The sequence below is a fragment of the Dendrobates tinctorius genome, unplaced genomic scaffold (assembly GCF_039654945.1).
Source record: "Dendrobates tinctorius isolate UK_male_01 unplaced genomic scaffold, ASM3965494v1 ptg000144l, whole genome shotgun sequence".
NCBI classification, from domain to species: domain Eukaryota; kingdom Metazoa; phylum Chordata; class Amphibia; order Anura; family Dendrobatidae; genus Dendrobates; species Dendrobates tinctorius.
The window spans coordinates 900,032-914,666 of record NW_027361811.1 but is presented as its reverse complement, the minus strand read 5'-3'; the positions used below and the strand labels follow the sequence as shown (position 1 = coordinate 914,666).

General features: G+C 42.4%; 1 protein-coding gene across 3 annotated transcripts in view; it reads right to left on the bottom strand.

Annotated features, from left to right (window-relative positions):
• HSD17B3 (hydroxysteroid 17-beta dehydrogenase 3) overlaps window positions 1-14,635 on the bottom strand; it is a 254,388-nt gene that overhangs the window by 78,526 nt on the left and 161,227 nt on the right. For all 3 annotated transcript variants that reach the window (XM_073545951.1, XM_073545952.1, XM_073545953.1), the window contains 2 exons: window positions 4,002-4,109; window positions 2,443-2,510 (listed from right to left, as the gene is read on the bottom strand). In XM_073545951.1, coding sequence (XP_073402052.1) covers window positions 2,443-2,510; window positions 4,002-4,109 — 176 coding nt within the window. The remainder of the gene's footprint in view (window positions 1-2,442; window positions 2,511-4,001; window positions 4,110-14,635) is intronic.

Below are 14,635 nucleotides of genomic sequence, written 5' to 3'. Positions count from 1 at the left end.
TGGCTAAGAATGGAGCGATGGGAAAGTCTGCAGGGAGCAGCGGCGGCTGTAAAGGTGAGCATGCCCACGGTCCCACCTGCAGCATTCCAGCCCAACCTGATTTCTACACTTCCAGCATCGGACAGACCACGGGGTCCCAACACTGGCCCTCAGCCTCCCTGCCCGACGCCTTGCGCTGTGATGCCGGCTGTTCCGGATGACGGTGTGTCCCCTGCAGACTAACGGCTGCTGTATCAGCCATACTCCAGGCCCCGACTAAAACCGGATCATCGGCTGCAGTATTTGCCTTACCAGAAAGTGCGGCTGTTGTTTCATCTGTGGCCTCACCCGTGGTTGTTATGCTGGAGCCCATGGAGGCCTTGGTTCCAGCTGCAGCCTCCCCTGTGGCCGCGCCAACGTCTGCGTCCTATATTACATCAGAGCCGCTTCTGCCTCGCCCCCGCTCTCGACCGCGACCCGCCCACCAGACTCCGCGGTTTATACGGGACCGTATGCCTGGATAGTGGAGGTCATTGAGGAGAAGAAAGCCAGAGAGCGGGAGATCTGGGGGCTCCTGCATGAAAAAGGAGAGACTGGCATATCTGCGCCCCGATCATATGGGCGGGTAGTCTATATGGACACTAGCAGAGGCTACGGATTCATAAGGGACAACACCGGCTACAAGGTATACGTCAATGTGGCCTCCATCAGGCACGGCCAGCTCCCTCAACCGGGAGATCTGGTCTCGTACTATAAATAGTACTGCCCCTGCGGCTGCTATGCGGTAGTAGTCAACACCTACCCTGAAGGGTATGAGCCTCCATAAAAAGAGACAAGGACTCCTGGGTCTCGGGCATCAGGGACACTTGAAGCCCAGAATATTTCAAGCATCCCAGGGGCTGTGGAGTTCCCTTCTAATTGGTGAAACATCGGCTGCCAGGAGGTAGCCCGGAGTATCCTGCTAAATGGACTGCCGGGGACTGTTGTGCGCAGTTGCGCGACCTTGGGACAGTTTGAAGTCCTCAATTGGGTAATAAGTGCCCACTCTTGGTGTAGCGGGGATGCATACGGAGAGAGTGCTCTCCTCAAAAAAAGGGGAACACTAGTGTCCTTCTTTGTTAAAAATTTAAAGATGTTATGCCACCGACCCCTATATGTACATCTGCTATGTGCCCTGCTGGTAATTCCATTCCATCAGTCTTGACTACCTTGCCTCTCTTTATAACCAACAGGCCAAACCTCTCCAGTTCGAAGCACATCCCAATGTCTTCACTGTAGATCCTTGTCAGGTGGATCAGTGAGTTGATATATATATCGATGCAAGAATAAGAAAAAGTATATTGTGCTAAATATTGGGGTTGCTAAATTAAAAGCTAATTTAAAAGGATCACTAAAATCTTAAATATTTTTTAATCTATTTTTTCTCGCTGGTTGGTCCAGAGGTCCAGCTCCAAAGACCTATCGCCAATTGCTCAAGCTAATGGATAGAAGTGCTGAGCTTATCCTTAAAGGGATCCTGTCAACAGGTGTTTAGATCCCAAAGTAACATCATCATAGTAAAGTACCTGTAATGATGATTACTTCCATACCTATTAGAAATCCATGTCTCCGTTGTCTTGTCATCCATCAGCCGGGGAAGCAGGTCACAAAGAAGAGTGACCTATCAATCATTGGCAAGAGGCCAGCACTCAGCCCAACACTGGGAGGAAAAAGAGGAAAAGAGTCCCGTGAGCTAAGCCCCTGCTCTTGCTAGCTCATTTGCATAAGATGGAATACAATGTACAATACAAAATAATATTGTGGTACCGTGTTAGCCAGAAAAATTGATGTAAATACTTATGTCCCAAAAAAATGAGAAAAGTATTAAAGGAGTGATACCTTTATTGGCTAACCAGAGAGATTATATTTGCCAGCTTTCAGGGCTCAGAAGGCCCCTTCATCAGACTTTATAAAAAGATGAAGATATGAAGATATGGAAGCAGTCTTCATTAATGGTATTTTACTATGATGACGTTACTTTGGGGTCTAAAAACCTCTTTACAGGTTCCCTTTAAGAATTAGATGAGCACTTCTGCACTTAGTTTGAGCGATCGGCGATGGGTCTCTGGACCCCGACCTCCAACAATGAAAACTGCTAAATGCAGGCGCAAATGAAAAGGTAATATGGTACAAAAAAAAGCCTCAAAACACTAACAACTCAATGAAAAAAGTAGCAAATACAAAAATGATGCAGGCCCAAAATGTTTTATTTGGATAAAGCTTTGTAAAAATAACACAGTGTGAACAATATAAAACAGAATACGTTTACACTAGTGACATTAACCAGTGAAAATTATTTCGCAGGTCTGAAAACTAACACAACAATAAAGCGCCATGGAATAAATGGCGCTATATAAATGTATAATAATAATAATATGTTATTTTGACAAATCCAAAAAGAAGTGTTCTAGTAAAATACTGTACCTCATCATTGTTTGGAGTAGCAAGAAAACAACAAGGATTTGGACTGGGGAGCATTCCAACATTATTAACTAGTGGACCAAAAGAAAAGACAAAAATGTTAAAGTTTACATAACACGGAGTAAAGTGTTCAGAAATTACTGAAAAAAATCTAAGCAAAAGAATTTAAATGTAGTCAGAACATTTTTTTGCAAAAGGCCTCATTCAAACGTCCATGTTTAAATATGTACGTGAAAAAATGATACCCGTGTCAGTCATTTCCATCAGTGTGTCATCAGTGTACTATCCATGTATCTGTTTCACCATCAGTGTGCCATTGGTGTGTCTGTTTTTACCATCAATGTGTCATCCGTGTGTCCATTTTTTACCATCAGTTTGTTATCCATGTGTCCATTTTTCCCATCAGTGTCTGTTTTTGCCATCAATGTGAGATCAGTGTGTCCATTTTTATTATCAGTGTGTCATCCGTGTGTCCATTTTTACCATCAGTGTGTCATCAGCGTGTCTGTTTTTACCTTCAGTGTGTCATCCGTGTGTCCATTTTTACCATCAGTGTGTCATCAGTGTGTCTGTTTTTACCATCAGTGTGTCATCCGTGTGTCCATTTTTACCATCAGTGTGTCTGTTTTTACCATCAGTGTGTCCATTTTTAACATCAGTGTGTCATCCGTGTGTCCATTTTTACCATCAGTGTCTGTTTTTGCCATCAATGTGTGATCACTGTGTCCATTTTTATTATCAGTGTGTCATCCGTGTGTCCATTTTTACCATCAGTGTGTCATCTGTGTGTCCGTTTTTATCTTCAGTGTGTCATGTTTTTCACAGATGGATAAATAAACATGTGAACAGACCTAAAAATTATAATGAGTACTTCAAAAAAATTGATCTTTTAAATTATTTTTTTTTTTATTAGGGTTGAAACGGTTAAACTTTCCCAAACCTCGGAGATACAAAAGCTTCAGGGGTGGGGATTTGTACAGCACAATCCAAATGGGTTAAAATTAGCACTTTATTTCAAACATTTATTCACTATTAAGAGCACGCATAGGGTTTGATGATCAGCCTCCTCTCACTTTTATGGATTTTAATGGTATGAAAAGTGCTCATTTTAACCTTTTTGGATGGGGCTGGATAAATCCACATCCTTTTACAATTGATTACCGCCTTGCAACAGCTTCTGCTTCAGGTTCTACAAAATGCAAAGTTGGAAACATAGGTGAGCTGGTGACCGGTTTCATATTTATACAGAAGCTTCACCTACCTAGCTCCATAGTGACAATTATTTAGCTGATATGTCCATGTGGCCACAGTTCTATATATTCGACTCTCATCGGTGGGAAAAAGGGTTATGGGGCAATGTGTTTTGTTTTTTCAACACGGCCAAAAAGTTGATATGTAAAATCATTGATAGAAATTGTGCTGTTGATTATTATATGGTCTATGTACCGTCAAGGTGCAGTCTGTTGTGCACAGAGAAAGAACATGGACTGAAAAAGTGGTTGACGCAAGATTTATTTAAAACCCCTTTTAACAAATGATCAGATCACGACATACTGTATTACCTAGGATTCCAATCTCCAGCCCTTTAAGATTTTCTTCAATGTGATTATATATCTCAGTTTTGGTGAAGTCGGCTTCTATGATACGAACTTTTCTTCTTGTAGTTTTCTCTGTTGAAATGTAACCAAATGTATATAACATATTCATTTTAGACAGATCAATGTTTTTTTTCCCTAAATCAATAGCACAATGCTTATAGTTTTCTAAATGCATATGTCAGCCAGTTATGTCCAACCCCATAATTTTTCTTTACAGGCTGGCGGTAGAGGATTAAAAAAACAAAAGGAGGAGTTCTCACCTTACCAATCCCTTCCGCTTAGGTGTGGGTGCTTCCATGATTTCCCACAGACTCTGTTTGTCCAGCATTAGCAATGATGGGTCTGCACAACATACACTGGCTATAGCAGTGGCCTCGTTGGCGTTGCCACTTCATCAGTGCTGGTTTAGAGTCACAGTGTGGCCATAGGCAACTGCTAAAAATGTAGACCCATTGCTAACATATTGCAGCACCAAACAGAATCGTTTATGCTGCATTTATACAAGCTGATTTCAGACCATTAAATGGGTAATGATTGATTATATTGAAGCTGCTTGTCGCTAGCCTACCAGTCTCTATACACAGCCTATCCAAAACTGCTGAGGACAAAATGATTGCAAATAGATCTGTTCTGTCTCCGACATCCAATTTGTTACCTCTGATCATCTGTTTGCATAATTTTGCAGTTATTCATTAGTATGAAAATAGAGAAACTTGCATAATCACAATCTTTATTTGTTTGCAGTGTTTTGGCTTCCTCTAGCAGCCAGAGTCATGTTTGTGGTCCTACTTTCTACTTCTTGTTTCTGATTCTCCTCCCCTTTTTGCAATGCATTATGGTAACTCAGCCTCCATTTCCCTTCATCCTGTATCCAAGAAGGAGCACATCCATTACTGTCCCCTTGCCGGTATGTATTTACACTTTCTCTAGGTAATTTCTGCTCTAATATTAGCCTAGCTTAGTCAATTGTATCCCTAGGTCAGTTACTAGCTTTGTAAATGTTCATGCATAATGTACAACATGTGTATTTCTGCTGTACTATGCACTGATTGTATGTATATGATTGTTTACAGTTTCACCGCGCCAATATACTATCACGTTCAGTAACATAGTAACATAGTAACATAGTTATTAAGGTTGAAGGGAGACTTTAAGTCCATCTAGTTCAACCCATATCCTATCCTAACTTGCCCTAACATGTTGATCCAGAGGAAGGCAAAAAAAACCCATGTGGCAACAAGTAAGCTTCACATTGGGGAAAAAAATTCCTTCCTGACTCCACATACGGCAATCAGACTTGCTCCCTGGATCAACGCAATATTAAGGAAACTAGTGTATATACCCTGTAATATTATACTTTTCAAGAAAGGCATCCAGTCCATTCTTAAATTTTAGTAGGGAATCACTCATTACAACATCATATGGCAGAGAGTTCCATAGTCTCACTGCTCTTACAGTAAAGAATCCGTGTCTGTGAGTATGCTTAAACCTTCTTTCCTCCAGATGTAGAGGATGCCCCCTTGTCCCCATCACAGGTCTAAGAGTAAAAAGATCATTAGAAAGCTCTTGGTATTGTCCCCGCATATATTTATACATTGTAATAAGATCACCCCTAAGCCTTCGATTCTCCAAACTAAATAACCCCAAATGTAATAACCTGTCTTGGTATTGCAGACCCCCTAGTTCCCTAATAGCCTTGGTCGCTCTTCTCTGCACCCGCTCCAGTTCAGCTATGTCTTTCTTATACACCGGAGACCACAACTGTACACAGTATTCTAAGTGTGGTCGCACTAGTGACTTATATAGAGGTAAAATTATGTTCTCCTCATGAGCATCTATGCCTCTTTTAATGCATCCCATTATTTTATTTGCCTTTGCAGCAGCTGCCTGACACTGGCCGCTAAATGTGAGTTTGTTGTCCACCCATACACCCAGGTCTTTTTCAGTGACTGTTTTGCCCAGTGTTTTACAATTAAGCACATAATTATACATCTTGTTCGTTCTACCCAAGTGCATGACCTTACATTTATCCCCATTAAAGCTCATTTGCCATTTATCAGCCCAAGCTTCTAGTTTACATAAATCCTCCTGTAATATAAAATTGTCCTCCTCTGTATTGATTACCCTGCAGAGTTTAGTGTCATCTGCAAATATTGAAATTCTACTCTCTATGCCCCCTACAAGGTCATTAATAAATATGTTAAAAAGAAGCGGGCCCAAAACTGACCCCTGTGGTACCCCACTGCTAACCGTGACCCAGTCTGAGTGTGCTCCATTAATAACCACCCTTTGTTTCCTATCCCTGAGCCAGCTCTTAACCCACCTACACATATTTTCCCCTATCCCCATTGTTCTCATTTTATGTTTCAACCTTTTGTGTGGCACCGTATCAAAAGCTTTTGAAAAGTCCATGTACACCACATCCACTGCATTCCCTTGGTCCAGTCCGGAACTTACCTCTTCATAAAAGCTTATCAGATTAGTCTGACAGGAACGGTCCCTTGTAAACCCATGTTGATATTGGGTCATGAGGTTATTCTTCTCCAGATACTCCAGTATAGTATCTTTTAGAAAACCCTCCAGGATTTTACCCACAGTTGAGGTTAAACTTACTGGCCTATAATTTCCAAGTTCAGTTTTTGTCCCCTTTTTGAATATTGGCACCACATTTGCTATACGCCAGTCCTGTGGTACAGACCCTGTTATTATGGAATCTTTAAAGATTAAAAATAATGGTCTATCTATGACTGTGCTTAATTCCTGCAGTACTCGGGGGTGTATCCCATCCGGGCCCGGGGATTTGTCAATTTTAGTGATTTTTAGACGCCGCCGTACTTCCTGCTGGGTTAAGCAGGTGACATTTAACAGAGAATTTTTATCCCTGATCATGTTATCCGTCATGGGATTTTCTTGTGTAAACACTGTTGAAAAAAAGTCATTTAGCATATTGGCTTTTTCCTCATCCTCATCCACCATTTCACCCAGACTATTTTTAAGGGGGCCAACACTATCATTTTTTAGTTTCTTACTATTTATGTAGTTAAAGAATATTTTGGGATTATTTTTACTTTCTCTGGCAATGAGTCTCTCTGTCTCAATCTTTGCTGTCTTGATTTGCTTTTTACAGAATTTATTTAATCTTCTGTATTTAGTTAATGCCTTATCACTACCTACTTGCTTTAATTCTCTAAATGCTTTATTTTTGTCCCTTATTGCGCCCCTTACAGCTTTATTTAGCCATAGTGGTTTCCTCCTATTTCTCGCATGTTTGTTCCCATACGGTATATATTGTGCACAGGTCCTATTCAGGATGCTAATAAACGTCTCCCATTTTCTTTGTGTATTTTTATGTCTCAGGATATCGTCCCAGTTAATTCCACCAAGATCATCTCTCATCCGTTGGAAATTTGCTTTCCTGAAGCTTAGTGTCCTTGTAACCCCTCTACTACACTTCTTATTAAAGGATACATGAAAACTTATTAATTTGTGATCACTGTTACCCAAGTGACCCCCAACCCTTACATTTGATATGCGGTCTGGCCTGTTGGTTAATATTAGGTCTAGCAGTGCCCCCCCTCTTGTTGGGTCCTGAACCAGTTGTGAAAGGTAATTGTCTCTCATAGTAGTCAAAAACCTATTACCTTTGCTGGAACTGCAAGTTTCTGTTCCCCAATGTATTTCAGGGTAGTTGAAGTCCCCCATAATAATGACTTCTCCTTGAGTCGCAGCTTCATCTATTTGCTTTATGAGGATATTCTCTGTTGCTTCCATTATTTTTGGAGACTTATAACAAACCCCTATCAGTAATTTATTATTTTTCCCCCCTCCCCTTATCTCTACCCACAAGGACTCTACATTTTCACTAGATTCATATATATTATCACGAAGGATGGATTTTAAGGATGATTTTACATATAAACACACGCCTCCCTCTCGCTTATTTGTTCGGTCATTTCTGAACAGACTATAGCCCTGTAAATTAACTGCCCAGTCATGGCTCTCGTCCAGCCATGTCTCAGATATCCCCACCATGTCATAATTATGTTCCAACAACATTAACTCCAATTCCTCCATTTTGTTGGCAAGGCTTCTGGCATTAGTATACATGCACTTTATGTATCTCTCTGTACCTCTATTCTTTCTTAAATTATTAACTGTTCTAACCCCACCCCCCATGCCACCCCCACCCCCAATGTCATTATTTGTGCCCAGGTCTCTAGCTGCACTGTCTTCCCCTCCTATAAAAGGAATACCCTCCCCCCGTCCCTAGTTTAAACACTCCTCCAACCTTCTAGCCATTTTCTCAACCAGCACAGCTGCACCCTCCCCATTGAGGTGCAGCCCGTCCCTAGCGTAGAACCTGTAGCCAACTGAGAAGTCGGCCCAGTTCTGCAGGAACCCAAACCCCTCCTTCCTACACCAATTCCTGAGCCACTTATTAACCTCCCTAATCTCCCGTTGCCTCTCTGGCGTGGCACGTGGTACAGGAAGTATTTCCGAAAATACCACCTTGGAGGTCCTTGCTTTAAGCTTACAGCCTAATTCCCTGAAATCATCTTTAAGGACCTTCCACCTACCTCTAACTTTGTCATTTGTGCCAATGTGCACCATGACCGCTGGATCCTCACCAGCCCCTCCCAGTAATCTGTCAACCCGATCAGCGATGTGTCGGACTCGAGCGCCAGATAGGCAGCACACCTTTCGACGATCCCTGTCTTTGTGACAGATTGCCCTATCTGTTCCCCTAATAATTGAGTCTCCCACTACCAGAACCTGTCTGGCCTGCCCTGCTCTCCTATTTCCCCCCTTACTGGAGCAGACACTCCTCCGGCTTTCAGAGGACATGCCTTGCTGCAGCAGTGCTACTCCTGCACTAACACTCCTCTCATCTGCCAACTTAGCAAACTTATTGGGGTGTGCCAGATCAGGACTAGCCTCCCTGGTGCTCTTCCCTCTACCCCGCCTTCTAACTGTCACCCAGCTAGCTGATTCATTGTCCTGCAGCTCCAACCTAGCATCCTCCCCCTCATCTATCCCATTGAGCGTCTGCTCAGTGAGCAGAAGACTCCTTTCCATATTGTCTATGGATCTCAGTGTTGCCAGCTGCACATTTAGATCCAGTATCTGGGCTTCCAAATGCACAACGTGCTCACATCTTGCACAGCAGTATGCACCCTCAACCGGCTGCTCAAGGATTTCATACATGCGGCATGACGTGCACTGGATGGCATTGGCAATAGTGGAGCACATCCTAATGGGGATTGCACCAGACAATAAGATAAACAAAAATAAATTAAAAAAAAAAAAAAGTATTAATATAATATAACAGCAATTCAGTAAGACCTCCCTTGGAAACTCCCTGAATCCAAAGTCACAGAATCTCAAGTCACACACTTACCACAGCTCGCACTTACGCTCAGGTCACACTCAGCTCGTTCACACTCGCTCAGGTAGAAGATTTAAAAGAGTTTTTTTTTTTCCCTTTCACCAGCACACCACCTTGCTGCTCAATGCACTTCCAAAAGGAGTAAAAGCACAGACTCAACCACAGTCTCCTTATTGGACCCCAGTATAGCTACATGAGCCTGCCTCATTTAGTGAGGACAGAACAAGATCATTCTGTCTCCACAGTATCACGTTATCAACAGCACATCTCCTGTTTACAAGGGTGATATGCTGCAGAGAACACTGATATTTGTTCCAGCATAAATGATCCAATCAACCAAATAATAAGTGCTTTACTTGTTTGTTGTGTGATTGCCAACAGGTTTACTCCTCTAAATCCTGTGCACTGCTGATATTTTTAAATGCGGATGCTATACACATATATGTTACACACATTCTGCATAGTATATACACACACACTGCATGTTAAGCACACATATTGCAATTGGGACGCATAATGCGGCGTTCCTAAGTGTCTCCCCTGGCAGCTGCATTTTGACGCCCCGCCCCTCGAACTGGGAGTCGGCCACCATCTGAGCGGGCTGTCAAGCTGACGGCTGTCTCACAGAACGTGCAGCTCACTGGCTACCAGTAAACAATTTTACTTGCGTCTTTCAGGCGCGAGTACAATTGAATCTCTGACCACCAGGTCATGAGATCACGCTGCTGATGTCACTCGCTGGTGCAAAGAAGCAAGAAGAACATTGGTGGTAAGTGCTCCACACTAGTGGAGCTGAAGACACCGAAGATTAAATGTAATGCGGGGGGGAGATTTACTGTATGTGGGCAGAGATTCACTTTGGTGGGGGTGTATTTCCTGTGTGGGGTTATTTACTGTGTGTGGGGGAGATTTACTGTGTGGGGGTGCAGGTTTAGTGTAACGGAGCTGAAGGAGATTTACCGTGTGAGGGAGATTTAGCGTTACAGGACTGGGGGAGATTAACTGTGTGTGGGGGTATGTTCTTGCATAGGGGACTTCTGACAATGTCTGTTCCTGATACTAAATGCCCTTCGACCCTTCTACAACCTCAGAAGCTATTCTGATAATGAAGAATTATTATCAGTGCAGTTTCTGGCTTATAAAGGCTGGTAGGCCTGGGTGGGGGCCCAGAGCAATTGCCCAGTTTGCTCAAACAGCTCCTCCAATGCCACGTTGCACTTCACGACTAAATCATGGGATTCATTGACACGTAGAGTTCAGTATTCTCTACCAGTGGTTACTAAATTTTATATATAATATGATGCAGAATTCTATATATTTAATCATTAATACTGGATAGGTAATGTTATATGGAAACCTGTTTTAACTTTCCTAAATTAATGTTCATAATAGTAACATATCAATAAAATTAAGTTATAAAACAAAGTTTTAATCATTTTGATACTGTGATGCCAAGTACTTGGCAGATCATTCAGCAGTAAATTGTCTCAAACTCCTCTCCTCTCTGCATATTGACAGTAGAGGTTTCTTGGATAACACACTGTTTGATGTAGGGGTCTGCTTTAACAATCTACTATATGATGGGTTAAAGGAAAGAGCTTCAATCCCTTTTACTACATGATATTAAATAACACAGTAAAGTGTGGTATTTATATACAGTGCCTTGAAAAAGTATTTATACCAAGCTCAAGTGGGAGACTCTGTCCACAGGACACCTATTAGTTGTACACTCCACAAATATGGCCTTTATGAAAGTGTGGCAATAAGAAAGCCATTTTTAAAAGCAAGTAAAAAGAAAGGAACATAGCTAGAATGTGGAAGAAGGTGCTCTGGTCAGATGCGACCAAAGTAGAATTTTTGGGCTAAATGCAAATGCCTATGTATGGCGGAAACCTAAAACTGCACATGACCCCAAAAATACCATCCCTACCATCAAACATGTTAATATCAGCACCATGCTGTGAAGGTGCATTTCTTCAGCAGGGACAGGGAAGCTCGTCAGAGTTGATAGGAAGATTAATGTAGCTAACTTCAGGAAAATCCTGGAAGAAAACCTGTTAAAGGCTGCAAAAGACTTGAGACTGGGGTGTAGATTCACCTTCCAGCAGGACAACGATCCATGCTCTCCATCCAATTTCACTGAGATAGAGATGCTTTGCAAAGAAGAATGAGCTAAAATTTCAGCTTCTAAATGTGCAAAGCTGGTAGAGGTATACAACAAAAGACTTGCAGAAGTGATTGCATCGAAAGGTTGTCCTACTCAGGGTGGCTGAATACAAATGCATGTCATAATTTTCAGATTTATATTTTTTAAATATTCAGAAATCCACGTACCATTTCCTTTACACTTCACAAATACTTGCTACTTTGTGTAGGAATATCACATACAATTTGAATAAAAAAAAAATTTACATTTGTGGATGTAATGTAAAAAAATTTTGAAAAGTACAAGAGGTGTTAATACTTTTTATGTAGTAATTGTATAAGGCAAATTAATCTTAAACAATGGATGAGGAGATTAGAAATTTGCAAATTGCTCACTAAAATAGCAGTCTGTTACCACATTTACATTGCCGTTAATAGATAATCACGCACTGGAGTAGTCAGCATGTACATTTACAAAAATATCCAAGCAGAACAACAGATTCAAGAAGGTTTTCTTGCCAATTATGCTATTTAAATACTTGCTATTACAATGTATATACAATAATACAGCAATAGTGAAAAAATTCTACCTACGGATATATTCAATAGTTTGCATAGATTGGAAATGTTGGGATTGAAATTTGTCTTTAAAAGGGTTATTCCCAGTATAGAATTTTTTAGTCTAAGCTCAACATATAGTTTCTTTCTTGTACCTTTGTGTCTTTTTCCAGCTCTAGCTACCCCATTAATACATCATTATTGACACAAAAGATTGGTTGGTCGTCTCCTATCTGCTAAAACTATATTTCCCAGCAGCACTTGCTTCTCCTCAACGCTGAAGATCCCTTCCCCCCAGCCTTTGTGTGCTCTTGACTAGCTCCACTCTACTGTACATTAGTATAGTTGCTTATGTGGTTTTACATAATTAAATGGATCTACCAAAAGTCAAATGTCCAACACTACTCCACATGGGCGGCACAGAGCTGTGTTTGTTGCTTGCTGCCGAAAGATCAGTGATATGAAATTGGAAATGATGCTCTGTTGAAGCATATAACAGAAAGTGACCTTCTGACATATGTATCAGTAGAGCGGCATTACAGCAAAAGATAATCTTCTTACACAAATACCAATAGAGTGGCATTTGCAGATTCAGATCAAGGAAATCTTAGCAGCAGGCAAGAAAAACAGTTCAATAATTCTCAGACCTGTATAGAGAGCCCCATACTTCAGTATGTCTCTCCTCTCAGCCATCTGTATACAGCCCAATTTGCAATTTATCGCCCCTTTCTGTCCCCTATATCACAGCCCATCCTGCAATATATTTCTCCTTTCTATCCCCTGTATATACAGCCCATATCTCAATATATCTCTAATTTCTGTTCCATCTATACACAGCCCACTGTACAGTATATCTCTATGTTTGTCCCCTGTATATATAGCCTCCTCCTGCAGTATATCTCTTCCTTTTGTCCTATGTATACAGCCCATCCTGCAGTACATCACGTCCTGGCATGAACTCCTGGAGTTTAATGAAAGAGGCTTCTCTTTGGTATCATCCCTCACAGTAGAAAATCCATATTAGAAACAGCATGTCATGTCGGACGCTATTCACACCACAGCGTTCGGCAGGCAGCGGTAGTTCCATCTCCGTCCACTATAGCCTCAGTGGCACCAGCTTGATTTTACTCAGGTTATTGGGGGTTAATCTAGCTGGAAATCAGGTGGGATGTTTGGTCACACCCACGGTCTTTAAATAGTCGTGCTGGCCTATGGGCGTCGCCGATTATAGCTTGTGTTTTATGCCAAGTGGTTCCGGTCTGGAGAGGAGGTGTTGGAGAGAGAAATTCGTAGCTGGTGGCGTATGATCCGTTTTTACCTTCTCGCCTTCCTATATTTGTGCTTTGTTTTGCCCTCTTCACATTTCGGTATTGTCTTGTGTGTATGCGGCGCGGTGCGGTTTAAGTTCTCCCTGTCTGTCATTACTGTGTGGGCTTTGGTGGTTTGACGACTCACTGGGTGGAGGGTGGAGGGTTCAGCTTAGGGCTGAGCAGGAGATAAGGAAAGGTTGGAAGCTCAGGCAGTTGCACCATTAGCAAAAACCCTGGGTTGAGGGTCAGACAGGGTTTTCCCTAGTTGGAGGGACTCAGCAGGGGCCCCGAGTATTTCAGCCTTCTTGGACCTAAGCCCCACGTAACACGGCACACTTATGCTGGCACAGATGAGAAAGACTGCACTGAGCAGGATAGACAAGGGTCCCTGGAACTACAGGACAGTTAAAATGGCAACTGAGGGGTAAATAGAGCTTGGAGAGTCATCCTTAGGAGGTTTGATATGTGCATATTTAAGGAGGAAGACCGGGCTGCGAGTACCTGCACGGAACTGCACCCAGTGTTGCCAGGGTGAAAGAATGGGGAAATGGACAGGATCCATGACCTGGTGCGAGGGGGCATGGCGAGACCCAGGGGAGAGCAGGAAGCACAGGAAAAGAGTTTTAATTTCTTGCTGGCAGAGAGAGTACACAGGTGTACGCCGCGCTTTGCAGAGAGAGAGTGCGGAGCTGCAACCAGGAAGAGGCCACGCGAGGTCCTCGCAGAACCAGGGAGCGCACAGAGCATTGGGCACTCAGCCAGAAAGCGCGTGGTGTTTGCATTGAGAAGCGAGTGCCAGGTGACGGATCAGGAGTTGTGTTCGCCCTTGTTAACAGGCATGCGGCAGAGCACATACCGGGTAGAAACTTCTACAGTATGTCCTGCTGCGGCCTTACAGATTAATGGACTAGGGGCTCAATGGGCAAAACTGCCAGAAGCTGGATGGCGAGTGGTGTGTTGGCGAGTTACGTCTGAAAACGGCATGCCGGCTGTTGCCGATATTACAACACTCATCAGACTGCATGCGATTGAGGAGCAGAGGAGTCACCGTAAGTGGAGTTTAATAACAAAACTGTTGGGTTATACTATAATCCTATTGTTAATTATCTTTTGCTTCCCTGCGAGGAGTTCCTTATTGTTATAATTAAATCACATTATTGTTAACCCTTGCTCTGCATTCCCTGCGTTACTGCACCTCT